This window comes from Puntigrus tetrazona, chromosome 22, assembly GCF_018831695.1.
Source record: "Puntigrus tetrazona isolate hp1 chromosome 22, ASM1883169v1, whole genome shotgun sequence".
Classification (NCBI taxonomy): domain Eukaryota; kingdom Metazoa; phylum Chordata; class Actinopteri; order Cypriniformes; family Cyprinidae; genus Puntigrus; species Puntigrus tetrazona.
In genome coordinates, this window is record NC_056720.1 from 14,248,330 (window position 1) to 14,273,861 (window position 25,532).

General features: G+C 36.1%; 1 protein-coding gene across 2 annotated transcripts; it reads left to right on the forward strand.

The window, feature by feature from the left end:
* The first annotated feature begins 166 nt into the window (after nucleotides 1-166).
* klc4 (kinesin light chain 4) lies at nucleotides 167-22,496 on the forward strand. 2 transcript variants are annotated; one of them, XM_043223038.1, is made up of 17 exons: nucleotides 167-321; nucleotides 7,208-7,459; nucleotides 7,584-7,814; nucleotides 9,561-9,630; nucleotides 10,184-10,412; nucleotides 10,949-11,036; nucleotides 11,286-11,387; nucleotides 11,489-11,662; nucleotides 11,923-12,022; nucleotides 13,930-13,979; nucleotides 14,519-14,586; nucleotides 15,438-15,486; nucleotides 15,541-15,600; nucleotides 15,680-15,799; nucleotides 21,383-21,501; nucleotides 21,612-21,675; nucleotides 21,778-22,496. In XM_043223038.1, exons 2-17 carry the CDS (start codon nucleotides 7,211-7,213, stop codon nucleotides 21,859-21,861), a joined length of 1,857 nt encoding a protein of 618 aa, XP_043078973.1. In that variant the 5' UTR covers nucleotides 167-321; nucleotides 7,208-7,210; the 3' UTR covers nucleotides 21,862-22,496. The 2 variants fall into 2 exon arrangements, with proteins under 2 accessions (XP_043078973.1, XP_043078972.1); XM_043223037.1 differs by lacking the exons at nucleotides 13,930-13,979; nucleotides 14,519-14,586; nucleotides 15,438-15,486; ... (3 more) ...; nucleotides 21,612-21,675; nucleotides 21,778-22,496 and adding an exon at nucleotides 12,157-12,754.
* The last annotated feature ends 3,036 nt before the right edge of the window (nucleotides 22,497-25,532 follow it).

The following is a 25,532-nucleotide window of genomic DNA, read 5'->3' on the forward strand; positions in this document are numbered from 1 at the left end:
ACGTCCAGTCACGCAGAGAGTCTGTAGGTCACTTCGCCAGCTTTCTACAGCCTCTTTTAGTCTAAGCTCCACCCAGTTACTGCATTTAAGCCAATCGGCACCGGCCCTCGCGTTACCTAATGAATATTAATGAGCCAGTCCTTCACCGTAGTAGGATTGGCTAAGCGCAGCCGCAGAAAGTGCGCAGTGCCGGTCCAGCTCTCGGTGCTGCTGACCTCTCCTAGTCCGCTTCTGGATATGAGATGTGTTTTCTCTTAATTTTGCCTTGATTTAACACGGCGTTGGACATTAGTGCAGTGGACGCAGCGGTGATCGTAACAGGTATGCCGTGATATGATAATGAGCATCAGAGAGTGCCTGCGATAATGCATGTGTGAATAATAGCGTTTATTCTCTGAGGTGACCGTTTCACTCACACTGTAGCGTTCTACTGTAAAGGGAAAAAACTCTTAACCGCGGTTTTCTGTTGTGCTTCAAGCAACATCGATTGTATTGTGTGATGAGGGTGCGTTCTGTCATAAACATTGTACAGTGACCTATGGACCGTCTCACATGCATCAGCAGTCATGCATCATTCAGGACAACACCCCATCCTCGCACTCCTGGAAAACACTATTACAGCAGCTCTAATGCCTGCTTTGACTCATAAACGCTCGGTACAGTGCAGCAGATGTAATGTTTACTGTCTCTGGCTACACCCTGTTACCACGTAGCTTAATGGCCGTGAGATCATCACGCAAAACGCCTCAGTTCTAAAGCTTGTAACGTTCTGACATGTTCTTAAATTGGGCTTCGCGTGGTTACATCTAGCCTACAGTAATTATATTTTTGAAAATATCTGAATAAACCTTAGTATTATGACCGGACTCAGGACAGGTTACGCCAATAATACAGTTGTAATTACAACAAGAAAATGAAACATTATAAACAGGATGCACAGAATACATTATAATGTAAATGCTCATATATATATATATATATATATATATATATATATATATATATATATATATATATATATATATATATATAGGTTTTGGATGATATATATTCAAAAATGGATTGATATTATGAAAGAAAAAGGCCTTGTTGCAAAAATTCCATCAAAACGTAATTTAGCTTGATTATTTTATTTAAAATAAAATTTCAACAAAATCACTTATTAATATTTAAAACAATTTAACAATAATATGGTGCAAAAAACAAAACATACACCCATAAATGACAAAAAAATATATTATAAAGAAGATATATATTTAAGAAAGATATATTATTTTTATATTTCAGATATATAAGAAAGAGTAAACACTAAATGCATATAATTCTTTATGTATTAGGGACATGTTATAAACAGGATGCACAAGCACAGTATATAATTCTATGGATTTAAGATTAGGACTTAAACCTATATTTTGAGTTAATCTCAACTGTATCTCACGGCACATTTATGCATCGGGAGGAAGAGGTTCAGAGCATTTGTCTGTAAACACGGCCACTCCTCACTTCAGCAAACAGTTCGTGTCAATAATGCAGTCTAGATAAGAGACACTCGCTCACTGCCATTCACAAAAGTTAGCGCTGAAGCGAAAGTATATGAAGGCATCAGTGTTCGGATGTGCTGTATGGTGTCTGGATGGTCTGACCATGCTCAGTTTTAATATTCTGAAGTCATTATTAGTGGTGTTTTCAGTACTGTAAGTTACAGCACAGCAGCGGTTTAATTATTTAAATCACAAAAGTGGAGTAATATTAGCGAACATCTCTAAAAACGAGACTAAAAATAAACAGTGTTTATTTAGCAAACCTACAGTGAATGTGCAGGTGCATATATGCACTGAAACGAACTCCGAATAAAAAATAATGTGATCTTACTTCAATTTGAATTTGAAAAGGAATGACGTTGAATTAAAGGTCTTCGTAATTATTTGTGAAATGTACTAGTAATACTAGTAAAAAAAAAAAAAAATGTAGAATGAGTTGAATATACCTCTGTATGGTGAGCATGTTTTTTAACACTCTTTTCTACAATTATTAAATACATTTTTTTGGTTCGACATTATAAAATGTCATGCGATGCTAAATGTGATGTAATGGTATTTATGAATTAACAATAAGATGTGCACACTCACATATTGCAGGGTATTCGCGTACTTTTATTGAAAATGGTACAGAATTTTACAAAAACTATATATACCAACGTGACTACCACTTTGTGTTTGACGCTCATTTTTTCCTTTACAGTTCTATAAATTTGATTTGTCATTGACCCAAATACATTTCAAACCCTTCCCCATTGACCCATGATTGGTGAAGCACAAAGCCGACTAGTTTTTCACAAAATAAAACACTTACTGTAGCCGCTTTTGTATCAGGTTTCAGTATCTAGGGGATTGCATTAATTGAAATGTGTAACAGGCTCAAAGCGTGCAGCAGGTTAAAGACAATGGCGGTGACAGAACGGTCTCCGTGAGCTTTTGATGGTGGGTTATTCTGGAAAGACACCAGAAAATGAATCTGTCATGCTTGTCAATAAAGTAGCAAAAATGTTGAGGATCCCATGCTTTTAAGCAATTCTGACAACTAATAATAATAATAATAAAAATATGTTTGCATTATTCTAATGAGATTAATAATTGAATTTTTCTGCGTTATGATAATGTAGACTGTGAAACTAAAATATTGTCACAATGCATCTTAATGTTTTTCTTTAGGGTTAGTCATAATTGCAAAATACTGCATTCATTCTTTTAATTTTAATAGCACAGCCATGCTGGCATCACTGCACATCCACCTTGCGTTTTACATTTCTCAGATTTCATCACTGACTCGATATTTGTGTTCTATTTCTGTTTCATTGTTGCCATGGATATCAGAGAGGGACGACCGGTTAGTTCAGTAGAGGCTGTAATAGATCCACTCACTCTGAACAGATATTAAAACACTTTGTAAATGGTTACGGAGCGAAACCGGGGCACCGTATATATACGAAACAACACTAACAAGCTCTTACGCTCAAAACAAGCAAATGAAAACAACGTGAATAAAGAAATTGAGCGAAGATATCCAACGTTTGATTTCTGATGACTGGATGGATTGATAGTCTAAAGCTAAAATAGTGTCCTCTGACATCTTTCAAGACCCTAGATCCAAAATCCACTGGCTTACTTATTTAAGCAACTATAATGGTGACTTTAAATCGGGGCAATTCAATTTTCCAAACTGCTCACCTTAAAGTAATAGCTCACTCCAAAATTAAAACAATTAACTCGCTTTCAGGGACGTAGATGAGTTTGTTTCTTCATAAGATTTAGAGAAATGTAGCATTTTGTCACCAATTTATGCTCTTCAGTGAATGGGGGCCATCAGAACGAAGGTCCAAACAGCTGACAAAAACATCACAGTAATCCATTTGTGAAGCAAAAACCTGCTGGATTGCAAAAAAAACAACACCAAAAAAAAAAATCCATCATTCATTTTTTCCATCAAAAATTATTCCCAGACACGAAAATATCCAAGTGATGATATTTTAGCAAAATGTATTGGAAAAGTGTATGAAAAACGTTTTACGCTCTCACAATTGGTGGGATATGGTGATTAATGAAATGTCAAATTTCTGCTGTTATATATCTTACCTCAGCTATTTGATCACATTCTAGGTTTACTGTTATGCATAAAAAAAACTTTTGCAACATTGATAGGAACACTGAGATTTAAAAATTATTTTTGTACAGTCTTCAAAATTTTCAAATCCAATTTTTAAATCAATGCTACGAGTACTACAACAGAATTATTGTGCACTTTTTGTAACATTTGAATTTTTAATTTAGCACAATATTTTGCCATTGCAACATTTTCTTGCAACTGCGAAGTTCACCATTATCCTGCCGGTCTCTAATGTGACCATCAAGATGTTTGCTCATTTCAATGATTACGCTCAACAAAAATAAATAAATGTGAATGCAAATATTAATACTAGAGATCCTAAAGTTAATGTGTGCCAAAAATCTTTGTCATATCTCTTTGTTAACATACTTTACTAGCCCTTCATTTTGGAGCTTTGATTCACCTTCTCAAGGTGCAAACAGGGAATAAACAACTCTAGTCATGTGACAATTTGCGTTGATTATGTGAAATTTCACATATTTAACTGAGACCTTTTATGTTTTCCATATGTTTAGGAAGCGCACTAAAACATCAGTAATGTTTTTAGAGCTTTACGAAAGAAAAACTTTTTTAATGGTCTATTGTGACCGGTGGGATTAAATAGGTTTAGATCTTTTAGCTTTTGAAATAAAATACTTTTGACTAAAATAAAAGAACATAATAAGCCTTCCTCCATCTTTTTTTTTGGTGGAATGTTTCTTTAACATGACCTTCAGCCAAATAAATTAAACGGAAATATAGGGTTTTTTGTTAACCATTTGCATTTTACGCACATGCTGTCAAATTACAGACAAACGTAACAAAGTAAATATAGGCTGTGTAAGGTACCTGCACAAAAGGCCTCAACGGTGGGGATTTTTAAATTTCTAACAGCTGTGCCTTGTCTTAGTTGATACTTCCTGTTTAATCATTAATAGATGACTTGCACCAGAGCAAGGTTTAACTTGTAGGCAAATGATTTTCATTGTGGGATTTAGCAGGTAAAAGGCATAGTCACATTAATCAGTGACATGATTGTAATTCTTTGTATGTTGATTTCATCACACGGTTGTATTGAAGCCTGTTGATGCATTCTAAAATATTTATCCATTTTTTAATAAATAATTTATTTTAATAAATGGTTATAAGACAGAAAGGACCATTGTCCATTATGTGGTTGGTCAGTGTTTTGGATGCAAGGCTTTATTGATCGAGTGGGATCGCATGACCTACTGGAGCCTGAACGGATAGGTTTTACAGCACGGGACTGATGTTGTAAGGGTGAATTGTAAATGCTTTACACCCAGCAGATTCGAAGACTCAGAACTATTGTTGTGACAAGTTTGGTCAAGAGCTGCCACAAGGATGAACTCTGGTTGAATTATAGCATAATTGTTTTCATTCTACATTTGCTGTTTAAGATACGCAAACTTGAAAATATGCACAATATATTTGTACCATAACAGATACATTCCAAATTACAATTACAAATGCTTTTGTTATCAACTAGCCTAATGCTTTAACATTCTCTGTTCGCTATTGCATCATGTTTTGTTTCAGTCAGTTGGTCTTTGTTAATGAGTTCCCTTTCTTAGTCAATCATCCTGTTGTCAACCTTATGTCTGACTAATTATCTCATTATTTCCCCTATAAGCCACCAGTTCTCCTTTAGTGTACATCTGTACTTGTTTGTAGATTGTGTTTTACTTTTAACTTGTCCCTTTAGAGAAAAAAAAGAATTTCCTTACTACTCCTTGTTAAAAGAGAATGGACCAAAACAGTTTTAGCAGCATTTTTCTTTCTTTTGCTTTGGTCGCTGTTTTTGCTCCTCACCCACAGGCCTGCCCGCCAGAAGGATCGTTCTCTGGGGGGAAACTTACCAATGACATTTTAGATCTGATGTGCCTCACGCAGTATCATGATTGGTCAAAGGCACACCTTCCAGGTCCCAGAGAGGACTTTGCCACTTTTGTGGAGTGGGTGCTGGTGAACAGTAATTTACGGTTCACAGTCTGCCTCGCGGAGGAGAATTTCACAATCAAAAGCCCAGAATCTCCTGAGTCTTCACTGGTCCAGTCTAGCCAAGAATCTCCTGAGTCTCCTCTGGTTCCACCCAGCCTAGAATCTCTTGAGTCTTCACTGGTCCAGTCTAGCCCAGAATCTGAGTCTCCGCTGGTTCCACCCAGCCCAGAATCTCCCAAATCTCCACTGGTCCAGTCCAACCCAGAATCTTCTGAGTCTCTACTGGTCCAGTCTAACCCAGGATCTCCTGAGTCTCCACTGGTCCAGTTTAGCCTACAATCTCCTGAATCTTTGCTGGTTCCACCCAGCCCATAATCTGCCAAGTCTCCACTGGTTCCTCCCAGCTCTTGTTCTCCTATGTCTATCCCACCTACATTTCTAAAACCAGCCAGTTCCTCACCCCTGCCTGCACTCATTCCTGTTATTCCTCTGGCTTCTTTGGAATTCCCTTTTCCTCCGGTTCCACCATGATCTTCTGGGTTCCAACCTTCACCTCTATCTCATGAGCCATCAGCTTCATTGTGGGTCTCTAAACCTGCATTGTCATATTGTCTCTGCTCAGCTCCACATGGGTCTCTAGCTTCATCTTTGTCATTGACCCCTAAAGTCCCTAAAATTCATCCCCTAAAGCTCCTCCTGCTTCTCCAGGGATCCTCCCACCCACATTTCCCTTGTGGATTTGTTTATTGTACTTGGTTTTGTTTTGCTCCTCCATCCTCCCTCCTCCCTTCTCATCTGGACTACTTTATGGTACAAGGATGCACCTTCTGGGAGTGGGAGCTGATGTAACGTGTATGCGTAGGTTTGCCATCGTATGCTCAGTGTTGGATTGCGTTTTGTTTTAGCAAGTTATCTGTGTTTATGAGTTTTCCCTTGTTTAATCAATCATCCTGTTCTCCTGTTGTGTGGTTAATTAGTTCCCTTTGTGCTTATAAGCCCTCAGTTCTCCTTTAGTCTCTGTCCATTCTCATTTGTAGATTGTGGTTTCCTCCCACATTGTTCCTGTTTCCTGAGCACTTGTGATTAAAAGTATATTTTCTTATTATTCCTCATCAAGAGAGTTTTTGCATTAAACACATTATGTAACAAACGCTTGCTCTAAAAATGTGAATAATTTCAAAACATTGTTATTGTCATCTTTAACACATCTAAAAGTAAAACTAAACTTCATGATGCATATTATGTTATGATGGCTATATTACCTAGTCATATTTATAATTCATAATCGATTTATTTATTTAATTGCTAATAAGCGTGTTAATGCAAGGAATTTATTTTTCCAGTTTAATGGTGTTAAAAATATTTAACGCAGGATCGGAGCTCTCAGCTGTTGCTACTGTCTCTTGTTTTCTTTGGAAGAATTGTGTTTATTTAGATTCAACACTTCTTTACGACTTCATCAGACTTTTCAGATGCACACTCCACTTTGCTAATTCTACTACTGTAATAAAAACACACTGCAATTTAATAAAAAAATATATATATAATTTAAATAATTCATAAGTCATTCCAGAACCTCCATTCTGTGCCTTTTCTTTCATAGAGCATGTCCACCATGGTTTACCCACATGAGGAGAGACTAGAGAAGCTGACGCAGGAGGAGATCATCTCCAGCACTAAACTAGTGATTCAAGGTCTGGAAGCTCTCAAAACCGAGCACAACTCCATCCTGCAGAGTCTAGTGCAGACCATCCAATGCTTAAAGAAAGATGAGGAGGCCAGTTTGGTTCATGAAAAGTCCAACCTGCTGCGCAAGTCTGTGGAGATGATTGAGCTGGGCCTGGGTGAAGCACAGGTGAGAGATGATGACTGTAAAGGGTGGGGTGAATGGATATGGTGAACACCACTGAGGTGGTAGAAAGTCTATTGTTAGCATCCATTGCTGACCTAGTTAATAATGGAAAAATATTACATATTAGGTGATGATGGCCCTGTCCAACCACCTGAATGCAGTGGAGTCAGAGAAGCAGAAGCTGCGTGCTCAGGTCCGACGGCTCTGTCAGGAGAACCAGTGGCTGAGAGATGAGCTAGCCAACACCCAGCAGAAGCTCCAGAAGAGCGAACAGAGCGTCGCACAGCTGGAGGAGGAGAAGAAACATCTGGAGTTCATGAACCAGCTCAAGAAATATGATGATGGCGTCTCACCAGAGGTGAGTGTCTATCATCATTCAAGAAAAACTCCCCAGTTGCATAATGTTACCGTTTTTATTTGTTAGAAAATTGTTGGAAATGATATATGAAAGGTTTACACTGCAGAAAGAAACTTCATAGTTCTGGATTTCTAAGTTGTCAAAATAAAGCTGAAATATCCTCCTAAAACCCAGCTATTTTTGCCTCTGTAGTGGATTTTTGTGGATTTCTCTGAGACCTCACATCTCACAGCTTTAAGTATTGGATGTGTATTTTGTAATTGTCATTTAAATAAAAAATTCTAATTGTTTGTCATCAATCCAAATATGACTTCTTGTTATGGAGCAGGAAGTCATTTATATATGTCCACTGTAGAGGACACTACAACTTAAAGTGTGTATATTGTACATTTTGGGAGACATCATTGATTAGGACAATAAATTCTATCAATATTTTTATGGAAATATTAGATATTATTAGATATTATGAAAGTCTGACCAATTGTCCCTCCCATTATGACATTTTTTTTCAACATGCTGTCCTAAAAGTACATTAATTATGTAAATTAAACACAGGGTATAGATATAATTGGGAAAATAAGTTTAGGGAAATTTGTATATACATATTGCATAAAAAAACATTATATCAAAAATTTTTGTTAAATATTTTATAACATAGCTGAGAATCAGCCGTAAACAAAGTTTGGCATAAAACATCCTGAAACCTAAATGTCATTTAAAAAAAAATCAAATAGTTTTTTCCTTTTTGATGTCTATTCATGCCATTTCATTTTGTTTCATTTTGTTTTAGTGCTAGTGTCCTCTACAAAGGACATAAAATAAAATATGAATAAAATAGAATTTTTCAAAAAGGTTAATTAATTTTTTTGTATGCTCAAAACAATGTGAAGACATGGAAAAAATGCTTAATTCATAAAACTGGGGAAAATTTTTTTATATTTTATAATATTATATAATTTTTATAATATTTTATTATTCTGTTTAGTTTGTTTTAGTTGTGTTTTTGGCATTTTTTAGTTTTCTTTTACACTGTATCTATTTAGTTTTTAATGATTCTTTCATTTTTAGTTATTCTTTTATAATATTTAATTCAATGTTTAGTGAATCTGGGGTGTCTGAGTTCATATTAAGACATTTATAAGTCATTTACTAAATTCCCAAAAAAATTATTACAATGTTTTTTGGTGCAAGGACCCATGACTAGCATTCTAAGTGGACTTGTAAATGAATAAAAGGGGAACTTTTTTGGCTTAAATCTCCTCTGCAGCTATAGCCTGGCTTTTCTTGGGAAATGAGCCGTGTCCTTCTTCCTGTAAGTGTAGCCAGCATTGATTTATTGTCAGTTTGAATGGATGACTCTGTTTTGCTGGATGGATATGTTACAAAGAAGATCTGCATTGTTACTGTGTGATGAATTAGTAAATTGTATTTCTTGGCAAACAGAAGGTCCTCTCCTTTGCTTCAGTCCAATGTTTTTCATTTTTCTCTTTCTGCATTGGAAACATTTGAAGACACTCTATCTGATAAAATGACAGCTTCCTCCAGCATGTCATTTATATTTCATTAAAGGCTGTTTGATGCAGTTACTTCCTGAATTAATGGAGCCATTAAAATATCTAAAGACAGTAGTGCATGGACAGAGATGCAGACTCTAGAAATAATTTAATATATAAGACTAATGGTAACAGAGCAGCACAGACTACTTCATTGAATATTTAAATCAGTTTTTCTTTGATTTTGTTTTAGGAAGAGAAAAACAGTGAGACTCCCAGAGATGCCCTGGACGATTTGTTTCCCAATGATGATGATGACCAGGGTAAGGAATTATAAAAATGATACAATAATCATTTTATTTTTTAGCATTCAATTCAAAAGCTTCAGTGCACTCGAAAGCCATCCTCTGAAAACTGTATTCAGATAGAATTTTGCTTCACCATATTTTTAGAATCTTAATAAAACATTCTCTATAGATATATTTTTACTGTCTGTAAAGCAAAGATGCCGTGTTTCGCGCTCACGTGCACAGACCGAGACGGCGAAAAGCACATTCTGTTTGCTTTTATTATTTCCCAAAATCCGATTTGATTTTGTGAGTATATGCAAATAAATGTAGCCCTTAGAGATTAGATAGAGGCATTACTCTTATACGTTTGCATTATTTTAAGTGCAAGTATTACTAAAGCGGGCAATTTTTTATTTTTTTTGGCGACTTAGCGGCTTTTAAAAATTTGGTCGACCAACCTCGTCTAACAATTAGTCGACTATTAGGCGGCAACCCTAGGCGTTACCAAAGTGTGGATTGAGAGTTGAGAAACAATACAATTCGTATTTTCGTTATAACGCATTTTACTCTCTGTCGCCCCCTTCAGTCCCACACCGGCACAACAGCGCCGCTCTTGCTGCCGCTCAGCAGGGTGGCTATGAGATCCCAGCCCGCCTCAGGACCCTCCATAACCTGGTGATTCAGTACGCCGCTCAGGGCCGCTACGAAGTGGCTGTGCCTCTTTGCAAACAGGCTCTGGAGGACCTGGAGAAAACCTCTGGACACGACCACCCCGATGTAGCCACCATGCTCAACATCCTGGCTCTGGTCTACAGGTGTGTGTCACTTATTTATTCTTTACATTTTATCAAATGACGTCGGATTTTACTTATTTTTTAAAAAGTCCTTATTGTTTTCAGCCTTGTCCAATCAGAACAGGCAAATCTGTTAGCAAATTGTCATGTTGTCATGGAAAATATTTTTCTTTATTAGATTTAAAATAATAATTAAGTAATAGATATGAAAGCTTGTTTTTGCCACTACATAAAAAAAATAAAACACAATTGTTTTCTAAATAAATATGACTTTTTTAAGACTTAGTTTTTTCAGAATTGTGTAACATAAACTTAAAATAGTCCAATTCCGACGAAAAAAGAGACTATATTTATATAGTTGACAGCTTTTCACAATTCTGACGTTTTTTCTTCCAATTTTGAGGGTAAAAAAAAAGTCTAAAATGTAAGCATGCCATTGTGAGAAGAAAGTCAGAACTGTGAGATTAAAAAGTCGCATTTACGTTAAAACGGAGGAGGACTTGACCTACTAAATAAACCTCTCGTAATAAGACTTCATTGTGTTTCTTTCCACTTAGGGACCAGAATAAATACAAGGAAGCTGCTCATCTCCTTAATGATGCCCTGTCAATCAGAGAAAAGACCCTGGGCAATGACCACCCTGCTGTAAGTACAACAAAACGCATATTACTCTAAAAACAGGGTGAATATACAGTTGTGCTTGGGATATTGTCTACTATAAAGATTCAGCGTCTCGAATGTCTTGCAAACTTCAAATCAAGAAACCTACAGGAACGACGGCCCTTCAGATCTTAGCCCGTGATTTTTATAATATTTAGTTATATTTATAAGGGTGTTCTGTTTGGATCCACACTGTAGTCTGTAATCAGTGTCAATGTTTAATTACTAATCCAGGTGGCGGCCACCCTCAATAACCTGGCGGTCCTGTACGGAAAGAGAGGAAAATACAAAGAAGCAGAACCACTGTGCAAGAGAGCCTTGGAGATCAGAGAGAAGGTACTCTCACCAAAGCCTGTTTGTTCGATTCAAATAATACTTGTATGATCGTAATGTCCCCTGTGTCGGCAATATTGCGCTTATTTCTCTTCGTCTTTCAGGTGTTGGGGCGGGATCACCCAGACGTGGCCAAGCAACTGAATAATCTGGCTCTGCTCTGTCAGAATCAGGGGAAGTACGAGGAGGTGGAGTATTATTACTGCAGGGCTCTGGATATCTATGAGAAAAAACTGGGACCCGATGATCCAAATGTTGCCAAGACCAAAAACAACCTGGTGAATATAATCGTTCATACCCTGTATACACACTCTTACACTCATACTCATATTCATATACACTCATACACTCTATATTGAGATTTTCTAATAGTTGTATCTCAGCCATACATAAATGGAAAGATCATTTCCAAAAATTGAGTGGTTTTGTGGTCCAGGGTCACATATTGTACTTCATCTATTACCTGTAATTGTAATTGTACGCATTCCGTAATATATGCCATGATTGTAAAAATTGCTTCTTTATCATTTCCCTGCAGGCTTCATGTTATCTGAAACAGGGCAAGTACAAGGAAGCTGAGATCCTCTACAAAGAGATCCTGACGCGCGCTCACGAGAAAGAGTTCGGATCTGTAGATGGTACGATCATTGCTTGATTATGGCCCCTTCATTATTCATTAGCCGATAGCCTGCATGCTTTCTCACAAAAGTTTTTCTTTTCCTTTTTTGGCAATGCCATAAAACTGAACCGTTCATATCGATGACCTCACCAGCCGACCCCCGACTCTTGATATCGTGACCTTTCTGCGCGCCTGACCTCTGGTTTACTACCTTTTCACTGTGAGCCTTGGATTTCCACAGAAATCCAGGAGCAAACACAACTTCTAATACTATAAAATATAGGATTAGTTCACACCCGGGAGAGTTTTGGATGAAATGTTACGTTCTTGCCATTTATGTGTATATTTTTTTTTTGCCGTGAAGATGAATTGAAATATGGACGCTATATTAGTGAACTGCTTGCCTGTGCCAGGCAAAATACTATGTGAATGCCTCAAAAATTAAATGTGAAAGCAGAAGTGCGACGCACTTTAGTGTACGAACAACTGAACAGATGGTTTGTATCTGTGATTTCCCTCTCTTATTTCTTGGAAGTTGTACAACTTTCAGGTGACCTTCTGTTTTACGTCATTTGTGACTTTCTTTTATTTTCAAAATCTCATCCTTTTTTGTCATTTTATTTTCTGTTCTTTAATATCAGAAAATTGATTATCATCCCTTCAGAACAGGTCAATTTGTGTGTTGTTTATATGATTTTGTTAATCATTTTAATGTTGATTTCACTTTATTTCAATAAATCAGCTTGATCGATTTCTTCATTTTTCTACATTTTCTGTTTCATATGTTCGTGCCAAATTTATTTTGTGCTCTTGATATTTTTAATACATGTTCACCTGGTGGACTGTTGGTAAATGAGAACATTTCAAGAAGTTACTAAAGTTATTTTTAGATCCCATATGTAATGAAGCCCGTGTCCGCCACTTAAAAAAAAAAAAAGTTATTGCTACTTTTTGTCTCAGAATTCTGCCTTTTTTTGATATAAACTCATAATTACAAGTTCTAAAGTCTGAATAGTGATATATATATATATATATATATATATATATATATATATATATATATGTGTGTGTGTGTGTGTGTTATGCAAAAGTTTTTTTTCTCAATTCAGACTTGCAATTGTTAGTTTATATCTTACAATTCTGACAATTTTTGAATTGTGAGACAAAAAGTCGAGTCATAAAATTGAATTGATGTCTTGCATTTTTCAGAAAAAAGTCACAATTTATAGCACGCAACTGTGAAAAGATTTACAGTTCTAATTAAAAAAGGCCAATTCTAATTCTAAAAAGCCCAATTTTTTAAAAAATTGTATAACAATAACGCTGGCCTTATAACTTGCAATTACGAATTTATGTCTTTTTCAGGAAAAAAATCTGAATTGCGAGTTTATATCACAAAGTTGCGAAAAAAGTCACAAGTGAGATAAAAAGTTGCAATTGTGAGTCAAAAAGTGATTCTTACAATTTTGAGGTCATATCTTGGAATGGTGACTTAATAACTTGCAGTTGCGAATTTATTACTTGCGTTTTGTTTAGTTTTTTGTTTGTTTTTGAAAAAAGTCAGTATAGCAAGTTCATCACACAAATGTGTAAAAAAGAATTTCAACTTTATGTCACACGATTGTAAGAAAGGCAGAATTGTGAGATATAAAAAGTACCTTTTTTATTTTTATTCAGTGGTGGAAACAGTGATTTTGACCAGTTTTAAACTTAACCATGAAGCTATGACCTTTGTAACCTAAATGTAAAATGGAAAGAGGAATGCTTATATCTAGAAACCGGACTATCATAGAACCACTGTTCAGAATGACTTAGATATTATTAGATTAATATTGAATATTAATAATCGTACATGTGATTTTACAGTTTACCATGATTCATTTTTGCAATGGTTACAGTAGCAGAACTGTTTCTCTGTGTCTGCAGCTGAAAATAAACCCATCTGGATGCATGCTGAGGAAAGACAAGAGAGCAAAGTAGGTTTCTGCCAGAACATGTGCGTGCATGTGTGTGTGCGTGCGTGCGTGCGTGCGTGCGTGTGTGTGTGTGTGTGTGTATGGGTGGGTGAAATGCTAAAATGCTCATGTGGGAAGCTGATATAGAGGGTACAAAAAGTCACCACCCGCTTTCAAAATATTCACCTTTTGTTGTACAGAGCTCGAAATGAAAGCACAATTCTAGCTTTCTCTGGCTTTGCAAACACAGCAACACAATATCCAGAGGAAACCAATCCAAACAACTCTGAATGAGTCATTCCACAGATTCTCGGTGGGATTTAGGTTGAACCCCGAGTATGCAACTAAAGAACGTTCCCTTTCTTGTCCTTTATGGCTGTTTTATTGACTTCTGAAAGGATAGATTAATTAAACCTGTGCATGTTTTGATAGGGAGGTTGTGGCTGTCTGTACCCAGTCTGTCCATAGAAAACGGTTTCCCTGACTGGGTAATTGACAGCTGAGAAGATTTTGAAACGTCACCGTCTCACTCCGTGTGTTTTCCTCCTCCTTTCTCCCAGGGGAAGTTGGCAGATGGGAATCATTACGGGGAATACGGCGGCTGGTACAAAGCCTGCAAGGTGAACAGGTGAGGAAAAGCAGCCCCAGAGCTAAAACTTAAAAGGAATGTTCTGGAAAGTTGAATATGTGCTAAGTGTTGAAATAAGTGTTTTAAACGTAAGGCCGCATGATATGTTAACCAACCCCGTCTGTGCAGAAGTGTTTCCACTCCTGTCACAACCATTGAAATTACATAACGTAAAAAGGATATATGAAAAGGCTCTTATCTTAATCGCGATTAACGGTTATTACACCAACAATTCTGTTTTTAAAGCCACAAGAATGTATGTTTGATAGGCCTTAGTATAGGGATAAAACAAAAAAAGTCTTCTCAACTATTTGTACTATAATGTCATAGCGTTAAACAAACATACAATTCATATATGTACAGTCAAACCAAAATGAATTGAGACACCTTCGAAAATGGTAACAAAGAGTTAAATTTAGTCTTGATAATCGCAAATGAATGAAAGTCAAACCAAAATGTTTTTGGGAACCTTCAAAAATTCCCATGTTATTCCCATAAGTTATCGCTATAGTTTGGAAAAGGGCAATGAAATATTAAAATAACTATGGAGCTTTAGAGTTAAAATGTGTCAAAACGAATTTATCTTGATAATGTCAGATAGAAAGGAATGAAACAATACAGGGGCAGGTCAAAGTGTCCCAAATTTTTAGCAGTTTTACTGGTAATCCACTGCATGAAGAACTTTTTGGGTATAATATGTCACAGTTGACAGTCCCAAGAAATACTGTGCTTGCTTAAAAAAAGAATTGTAAACCTAGTCTAGAATATTAAACATGTTGAAAAATGATATGGCCTTCTTGACCACATTTGTGGTCCAGGGATCTTCAGAGATGTTTTTTTTCCATGCACAGCTCCACGATAAACACCACGCTGAGGAACCTGAGCAGCGCTTTGCACCACGTGGCCTGTACCTCTTCTCTGTCTCTCATCGTTGTTGCTGATGAGACCCGTAAGCAGGGGAAAATAGAGGCAGCTGAGACCCTGGAGGAGTGTGCCATGAGGTCCCGCAGACAGGTGCGACGTCTGTGAGAATCAGAGCACCGAATGCCGGAAAACACGATGTCTCTGTAACGCGTGTGTGTGTTTGTGTCAGGGAGCGGCAGTGGATCCTCAGAGAGATGGAGAGAGGCGGAGGAGCACTGCGTCCATCTCCAGCGTGAAGTATGACTGCGGCAGCGACGGCGGGGAAGAAGGAAGTGTGGAGTGGAATGGGGTGAGTCTGTAATACCTTTGTCGCATGTTGTAAAGCTGCTTTACAGCTCCACGTGTATAGAGCACCAAAGGTGCGACGGAGGCAGAGCACGAATGCCGGAAAACACGGGGAAAAAATGAGATGGGAGAAAAAAGTATTCTATTTTAGTGCTTTAAGCTGCTTTTTGCATGCTCAAAGGGGAGGCGGATGATATCGCGTATTCCTCAAGTGCGTTACATTCTCTCGCGTTCCTCAAGAACATTTCGCAGAACATTTACATTCTTTTTTTTGTTAAACTATTGCATTGTCTAACAACAATATTGCATTCCTTTCATAAAACATTAGCATTTTTTGCGTAAGTTTTGCGCTCCCTCCTAAAAAGTTCCAATCGTTTGTGTAACTTTTACAGTTTCCACAAAAAACGTTGCATTCTCTTGCTATTTATATGATAAAATTATAGAAATTAGTACTGTCAAAAGATGAAGCGCGATTAATCGCATCCGAAATAAAAGTTTTTGTTTACATAACATATGTGTGTACTGTATAGATTTAAATAAATACAAACACATGCATGTGCAATATGTTATGTTTATATATTAAATGTATTTTATGTGATATATAAAATATAAGTATATATAAATGTATAAACTTTGATTTATATATAGTAAATATACATAATGTAAACAAAAAAGTTTTATTTTGGGTGTGGTCAATCGCGACAGCACTAGATTTTAAAAGATCTTAATAAACACTTTTCAAAGCAAAACGATTTAGACTGCAAGTTTACAATATGAATCCTTTTATTCTGGCTATGAGATTGATATCACTTTAAAAAATGAGATGGTCAGTGCTGCCTGTCCAGTGTGCCAAAGTGCCCTGCTGATGTCATATCCTGCGTGACATCAGCAATCTGTGACTCATCTACTCTCTTTACCCGCAAACCCTCATCACTGCCACTGTCATTACATCACTGCTATTATGATGCATAGCTATGATTAACAATGACTGCGCAGCTATCTTCATATAATTAAACATCTGCGATTATAAAACAGAAGTGCTTCCAGAAGCAATACTCCCTTCATTTCCATATATACATTTAACTTATAATGTAGAAATTCGCCTCAACTATGATGATAAACAGGGACGAAACAGAAACCAGCGTAGACTTGAATTTCAGATCTAAAGCGTGTCTAATTGGGTAATTCTATTGGTGACTAAATTAACCTAAGTGAATGAATTTACACAAACCAACAAAGCATGTTTTAAGTCAGGTTAAATCTGTAACAGACATGAATGCCTTCATGTGCGTTTATGAACAAACTCACTGCCTGTGCTTGTTTTTTCATTGGTCTGCTTTTGTCTCTCTCTCTCTCTCTCTGTGTCTCTGTCTCTCTCTCTCTTCTCTCTCTCTGCATTAGGCCTAAGCTCTCCCCATCTTCCTCTGTCTGCTCTTACAACAAATCAGATCCGGTAAATGGATTGCTGTGCGGTTTGCTCTCTGCCGGGTGGAGTGTGTTTGTGGAGAGAAGCCCAGCACAGCTTTAACTCTTGCTAAGGCTGATGGGATATCATCTTACATTTCCTGCGCGCTCTTGCTCTCTCTTTCTCTGACTGATTTCACTCGTTTTGCTCATTCCTCCTCGTTCTCTGAGACGTCTGTTTTTGTGTCTGCACTGTGTTACGCCGATTTATAACCTGTAAAATACAACGCGTGAGAAACAGGCCAAATTGCTAATATTTTAGCTACATTTAAAAAAAACTGATTTTGTAGTTGTTTATTTAATTGTAGCTAAAATATACTGATTGCAAAAACTTACCATTAAAAATTATTCAATGGGTTTTTTTTCAGATAAATGAATGATTGATCGAGCAAAAGGGAAAGCGTGTATGGAAATACACTTTAAATATAGATATTAAAAATTCTGATCATTTTGCAGTCTTTACCAAATTAACGCATTCCTTTTATTTTCTAATTATGTAATTGCCATAGCAATTAAAATGTTAAATTGGAAAATTAACATAAATTTCCAGAGCAAAGAAAGTTGTACGGTTTGAAAACAACAAGTAAAATGATAGAAATTTCATTTTAGAATTAATTAGCTTTTTAAAATAGTGACTAAAAAGTAGCGTTTCTTCTTCACTTTATTTACTACTTACAATTTAAATTAAAATGAATTTGAATATTTAGCTTTTTATGTTTCATGCTCTCAAACTTTGGGACAATGTTACATAACCCATGTTTTATAGCAGTTACCGTTTCGTTTATTTATGTTTATACCTTGCTCATATATATTATGTTATATTTATTTATACTTTTTTATAAAAACTTGAAATAATGTATTATTTGCTACTCACAATTTTCTTACACTCATAATCATATTTAGTTCTGTAAAAAAGTGTTTCGTAGAGTATGGAAGCCACTGAAAAAAAAAAAAAAAAAAAAGTTATTGCCACTTTTTATCTCACAATTCTGACTTTTTTCCTGAGATATAAAGTCACAATTACGTGAAAATAGTCAGAATTGCTTGATATTAACTCAATTGCGAGTTCTAAAGTCAGAAAGTCAGAAAAGTGAAATATAAACTCGCAAGTCCAATTTTGAGCGAAAAAAAAGTCTGAAATCTTCTCAAAATTGCGGGTTTATCTCACAATTCTGACTTTATAACTCGCGATTTTGACTTTATAACGTGCAATTCTGCGTTTATATCTCACAAATCTGACTTTATTGCAATTGCAAGTATATATATTGCAATTCTGAGAAGAATTTCAAGGTTTGTGTCATGGAAAAAAGTCGGATTTGCGAAATGAAAAGTCGCCATAATAAGCGGAAATGGACTTTCATAGTAGATTATGCGTCAAGTAAGATAAACTCGTTCTTCATTGGCTTTTGTGTTACCAAAGACACGTGACTTCAAGAAAGGCCGAAAGTTCAGCTGAAACCCGCTCAATATGCCAATAGCAGAGGCTGTGAGTTTCGCCAGAAACCGAAGCTATTTTTGCGATTCCGTGTGGTTTTGCTAAAGACACACTTCATCTTTCTGCGTCTTCCTGTACGTGCTCATTATTCAGGATTGGGGATCGGTGAATTAGCGCGTCTGTAGCGAATTCTTCACCGTTCTAGATTAACTGAGATTGGTGGGATCTTTGGGCTGCGTGTGTAAATATATATATGTGTCTCTTTCTGCACGCTGATGTATGTCTTCATTAACCTCTTATGACATCTAACCCAATAAAGGCTTGAATTAGTGGCCAGGCCTCTGTGTGTGTGTGTGTGTGCCCGAATGTGAATTATGAGTGAATGTTTTATTGGAGGCACTCTCTCCGCCACACGGTGACCTAGTTTCTGTCGCCGGCCGTGGTCACACAGCTTGCATTTGCCTCGGTTTTCTTCACCATGACAGCACGGAGCATGGATTAAAGTAAAACCAAAGGGTTATTTCAGGTCTCCAGAGCGCATGTGCTGTTATACCCCTAAACCTTTCCATTTTATCACCATGTTGGATTTAGCATTTTAACCGAACAACTCTAAAACCGCAGCTCGGATTAGATTTAACGCTAACTCAGTCGCATGGATTGGATTCGATTTCATATTGACAATAAAACAGTTATGCTATAGTTACTTACCCTAGTAAAGCGTCGTTGCGTAACGTGAGAGCATGACGCGGTGTTTCTGCGAACACAAACACGTCCTGCCATCTGCTGGTCTCAGAGATACACTGCGACGCTCCAGATCTTCTCCAGTATGAGGTATTTTAACACGTATTCCACTCTACTTTGATTTGGAGATTAGTAGAGGCTCGGTAACCCTGCAGACTAATAATTGCACTGAACTGACCGATTTACAAAAGAATGAGTTCTCCGAGAACTACCAGGAGCAGTGCTGCAGCGATCTCACACTTCGGTAGTTTTTTTCTTGACAAAACTGAAATAGCATTTTTCCTTCTTCTGACTATTCTGTGTACTTTTAAATGCAATGCAGTAACTTGTCTGTTACTACATAAAAACGTAACGTAAAAGCAATTAATCACAACATTTTTTACTACATATATGTGTAGTATATATGTGTGGGTTCTGTATATATTTAGAAATATATATTTAAATGTATTTACAATGATATTATATTAATATTATATTTATTACATCAGAATCTGCAATTAACACAACTATAGACTAATTTCAGTAAAAAGTGATTCACATAATTTACATAAAAATTACATAATGTATGTGTGTGTGCCTACTGTTTTTTATATTTTGTATATATAAATAGACACATATTCATGTATATATTTATATATGAAATGTATTTATATTTAATATATTTAATATAAATGTAGATGTTGTAGCGTGTGTATTTAAATAAATAAATAAATATATATATAAATTAAACAATACATGCACAATTATGATGTAAATAAAAAAAAAATATTTTGGATGTGATTAATCATGATTCATCATTTGACAGCACTAGTAAAAAGCAAAAATAACAAGCAAACTATAAGCACATTACATCACAGTCACATGACGTCATTGTCACCATCACTACACCTCTCACAACTGGTTAAATTTATTTATAAAAATTTGAAAAGTTTGAGTCTGAAACAGTCTGCGACTTTTGAGAGTGTGAGCAAAGTTAATAGTAAGTAACCTGTCTGATGTCATGATATTACCTCTTAGTAATTGCCATTTTAAAAAAATTAAGAGTGAGTATTACTGTTTTATGTTGTTGTTTGACTTTTGGCATTTGACCAAAAACAGTTTAAAAGTTAAAAACCCATTGAAAAACCCAGTATAATGGATATTCATTGTTGTATTTACAAATAGGAATGCACTGCACTGAAATAAAAATTCATGGCTGAAACCAAACAAAATGAAGTACTGCACAGAAGGCCGAATAAATATTTTTTCGCATTTTCCCAGATATATTTTTCCCATTATTTTCAATAAATTAAATAGCCAATTAAATGTATTGTTTTGTCTAGCTTTAAAAAAAAAAAATGACAAAACAAATTTACTTAACACTATACATTTTTATATACCTATATCAACAAAGCACAATTTAAAAAAGTTAGGAAAACAATTTTTGTCCATTTGTAAGACTCCCTTCTTGAATCAGGCATGTATTTTTTTTTTTTTACTGTACAAATAAATCAAAAGTACATTCGATTACGTCACGCCATTGGTCTTTCGTTATTCAGCCAAACAAATTTACAAAATAAAGATGACAATTAAATAAAATGTGTAGGTTTTCCAATCAGGCACTGGATTGAACACCCATAAATGGCCTCTCAGCCAAAGAAATCACTAGGACCCCAATGTATTTCTTAATCTTTAATCTGCAGAGTTGCTTTAGTCTAATTTACGTCATACTTTGAATGTTTACTGCTTGCTCTAAAACTGAAATCTCCAAAGCTGGCTCGCTGCAAAGCACCAAATATATACTCATTTTTAAACGATTGAATACTATTGTAATTTGCAGAGACGGCTATAAGCGAGTTATCTATTGGTTGACCCAGTAGAGCGAGAATCCAAACCGGCGCTCAACCGATGGCAAGAGTTGAAAAACGCACGGCAACCGTTTAAACTCAGGCCTGCGTTTGTGTTCAGGACGGGTCTCTCAGGAGAAGCGGCTCTTTCGGGAAGCTCAGGGAAGTCCTGCGCAGAAGCAGCGAGATGCTGGTGAAGAAAATCCAAGGAACCATGCCACCAGAACCTCGCAACACAAAGTGAGACGCCGCCGCGAGCCGCGACCTTTGAACCCGGCTTTAGCAGCTTTACCGCGCGCTACAGTAGAGCGTTGTTCTTTCTTGTTAATTGTTTTTTTTATCCCACGCAGCATGAAGAGAGCCGCGTCCCTCGGGTATCTGAACAATAACGGAGATGAGGACGACTCTTTTCAGGTGAGACGGTTTAAGGCCGCTGCCGCGTGAGCTCGGGGGTTTAATTTGATTCGTTTTAAAGGAGATTAATGGAGTAATGCTGATTTGTCGGTCATCTCGCAGGGTTCGGGAGCAGCGAGGACGTTGAGAAACAGCAGGCCTCTGAGTTCAAGCACAGTGGAGCTGTACAAAAGCACAGACCAATGAAAACACACACACTTGTGGGCTTCAGGTCTCGTGCGTTTAATCTTTCGAGTTTACATGTATAAATCACGCATGTTTGGTTTTCTTCAAGGAATAGTTCATCCACTTTCATTTTTATGCGGACCACCAAAAACTAATTTAACTAACAGCTCTTTTTCCGCGTGAATGGTAAATAAGCGAATGCCGTCAAACTCCAAAAACAACAAAAAGCTCCATGAAATGAACTTACTTGTGCACTACATTCTTCCTAAGTGAGACTGCACGGACCAAAATATGTTTCCGCCAAGGGATTAAAAAATACAAAGGGTACTTGCAACTGTTTTCCTGCAAATCTCAGCTTACATTTCACAATTCTGGGAACACCCATAGCAGAAAAAAACACTCTGAACTGCAAGATGTAAATGTGCAGCTTATGCAACTTTTTTCTCACGAATTTTAGATTATATCTCATAATTATGAGAAAACAGAATTGCAAGATGTAAATTCAGAATTGTGAGAAAATGTCAGAATTGCAGAATAAAACGTCGCAATTAATCTTTGTGGAAAAACTGCTGTTCTGAATTATTCAGAAGTCCAAGAAAAAAGTCAAAAATTCAAAATTTCCCATGGCGAGAAAAAATAAACATTTAAGATTTTAAGCATTTTGTTTTTTGTTTTTTTTTCACAAATCTTAGTTTATATTTGACAGTTATGAGAAAAATTGTCAGAATTGTTAATAAAAAAACACGCAAAATAAAAAGTCGCAGTTAATACTGACAATAAAATTTAATAGTAAAGTCAGAATCGCAAGATTGGCAAAAAAATAACATAAAATAGAAACAGAATTGTGACATGTAAATTCAGAAACACAGAATCAGTAGATATTAACCAAATTACAGAAAATATATATATATATATATATATATATATATATATATATATATATATATATATATATATATATATATATATATAATGTTAAGATTAAATGTTACAGTTACTCTGTGGCAGACACAAGCTTAGATACCTAAATATATGTTTCTATTGAAGGTGAAGAAATATATTGCTAATATTTTGACACAGATCCAAAACCTTCTAAATATGTGGTAGTGCCTGTGTGGAGACTTTTATGGTGCCTCTTTGAAAGCCATGTTCACCGTTTACTTTCACTGCACGTAAAAGAGCGGCTTGGACATTTTGCTAAACATCTGCATTTGCAAATAAAGTCATACAGGTTTAGAAAAACAGATTATACGTAGGTTATATGAACAAAATCTCTCCGTACATCACAGTTGAATTATTTGTGTGCTTATTTTACGTTTGTTATTAAAAATAAGGACCGAGAAGCGCTTTTACTAACAATAGGACAGAAATAATAAAAAAAAGATACAAAAAGTAAAAATTTTCGGGTACAGTAAATGACGACCAAATGAATATTTTTGGCTGAACTAACAATTTTAACTATTTGAACCTTTCTCAAAACCCATTGCTACTGCCTTGACATTACTTTTTGAAACCTAATATGGCACAACTACAATATTTCATACTCTGAAAACACTGGAATGCGGTGGCTGCTGTGAGGGGCTTTGTGTGTACAGATCTGAATTATGTAATGAGTGATTTTAACCCCAGTGGGAAAGAACACAAATCCACCTGGCTCTTTCTCTCAGGTATTAAATATCCTTTTGACACATATTTAGCAGTGAAATCTGACCTCCGGTGACAAAAACCCAGAAGAAACCCGGTGCATGAGCTTTGTTCACTCAGAGCTCAGGAGAGGTGTTGTGTTCCTCCTGACCTGATTCATCAGCCATGCACGGCAGTCGTTTTTACACCAGTCGCTCATTCATTATGTGCTGAATATGTCCTAATTTATAGGTTCTGCCCCATGCGTTTCTGAAACTTTGCGCGATGCATTTTTTTTTTTTTACACTGTTCCAGTTTTAAAGCAACCACCTTGTCATTTAGTTTTAAAATGTGGGGTATATATGGAATCTGTATATATGGAATTTACGTTTATTGGTTTGATATTTGTACTACTCCGAAACCAAGCTTTACAGTCCATGTGTGTGTTCGAGCAGCCTGTTTAATTAGTAAAGAAGAGTTGGTTTATATTGAAAAAGCTACGACTATGTTTCTAATCATTTCATGCTCCATCGGCTTCTCAGGGGTCAGCAGCTTAGACTTGTTTAAGCATTGAAGTATGTATTGAAAGCACTTTTTTAGAGTCATTTGCTGGACAAAACTAGATGCTTGATCGAAATAAAAAGTTTTTGTGAAATCGTGCAATGTCCATTTAATTTTTTTTTCTATGTCAATACTCATGCTACGGTCAGGGTAGAGCCTTGAAAGTATCCTTTATAATGTCTTGCATTTGACTTAGTAAGTAAATAATAACACTTTATAATAAGTAATAAAGAAGTAAACAATAAAATGTAACCTCCTATTTAACGCTTTAGTTTTAAAAGGCCCAATTGTGGAAATACGGAAAGGTGGAATATTGGCACAATATGAAGAGGTTTTTACAGAAAGGCTCACCTGAATACCATAAAACCCCTAAAACCTGGAATACATTAAATAGTTTTTGCCTATATTTTCCACTGGTTTACAGTCGGCAAAGGTCATGGTCAGTCTGCATGTTTGAGTTGACATATTTAATACAAAAATTAAGTAGTTTCAGACTTTGATACCGTCCAGTCAGAGGAGATAAAACATGTTTATAGTCGTACAGATTTTAGTTTATAAGTCGTATAGTATATTCCCGCCTTGAAAATACTGTAACGTAGATGCCATTGTAAAGAAGCGTTGTGCGGCTGTGTGTATCCCTACGCGTGCGGCTGTGATGTCGCAATTTTCGAAAATGTATGTTTTCGAGGTGCGCAAAGAGAAAATAGTGCTATCATTTTACAAAAAAACAAACTTGCATTTTTAAAAAAATCGTACGTAAACAAATAAGTAAACAAATAAACTGTGCAAAACTGTGTTTTTCAGTTAAGCGTTGTGTAAAAGAACAGAAGATACCTTGTTGTAGCTGTGTTTTAGCATCTTCCCTTTCATTAGAGCCAAAATGGACGCTTTTCACAAGACCTTTGACGTGTTTTACGGTCATCTGCATCGTAAGTCCTCGAAGCGTTTTTATATTTTACCCTTTTGTGTGTGTGTGTGTGTGTGTGTGTGTGTGTGTGTGTGTGTGTGTGTGTGTGTGTTTGAGTCAAAAATATCCATTAATTACAATTTTTATCAGATATCAAGTGCTTCAATAATTACCTCATTCAGCTGGTTTTGTGATCTCATTGTCAGCCTCATTAAACATTTCGCTCTATGGAGAATCAAACAACCTTTATATGTGTTAGGAATATAATCTGTACATTAATTAAGAACAAAAATATACTGTCGAGTTATTTGTATAACCACAGTTTTAATACAAATATTAAAACATTTTTGTGTAAACCCATGGTTAATATTCGTAAGGATATGTTGAGGAATAAACTAAGCGCAGCAAATACCCACATCACCTTTTAAGCTGCTTTAATTTTTTTTTTTACCTTATTGCTAATTTTAACCACACCCCTTTATCTAAAATCCCTCCTACGTGTCAGCCAATCCGATGTCAGTATTTACGCACGCGCGTGTTTGACAAGCAGAGAATGCTTCCGATTGGCTAACAGGTGTGGGCCGCTCTTAATATTTTTTGG

Bases quoted from the DNA above. Each gene is read 5' to 3' on its own strand.
- klc4 (XM_043223038.1), top strand. From the start codon at position 7,211: ATGTCCACCATGGTTTACCCACATGAGGAGAGACTAGAGAAGCTGACG. The intron at 11,037-11,285 runs GTAAGTACAACA...TTACTAATCCAG, and splicing joins TGGGCAATGACCACCCTGCT to GTGGCGGCCACCCTCAATAA. The intron at 15,601-15,679 runs GTGCGACGTCTG...TGTTTGTGTCAG, and splicing joins CCATGAGGTCCCGCAGACAG to GGAGCGGCAGTGGATCCTCA.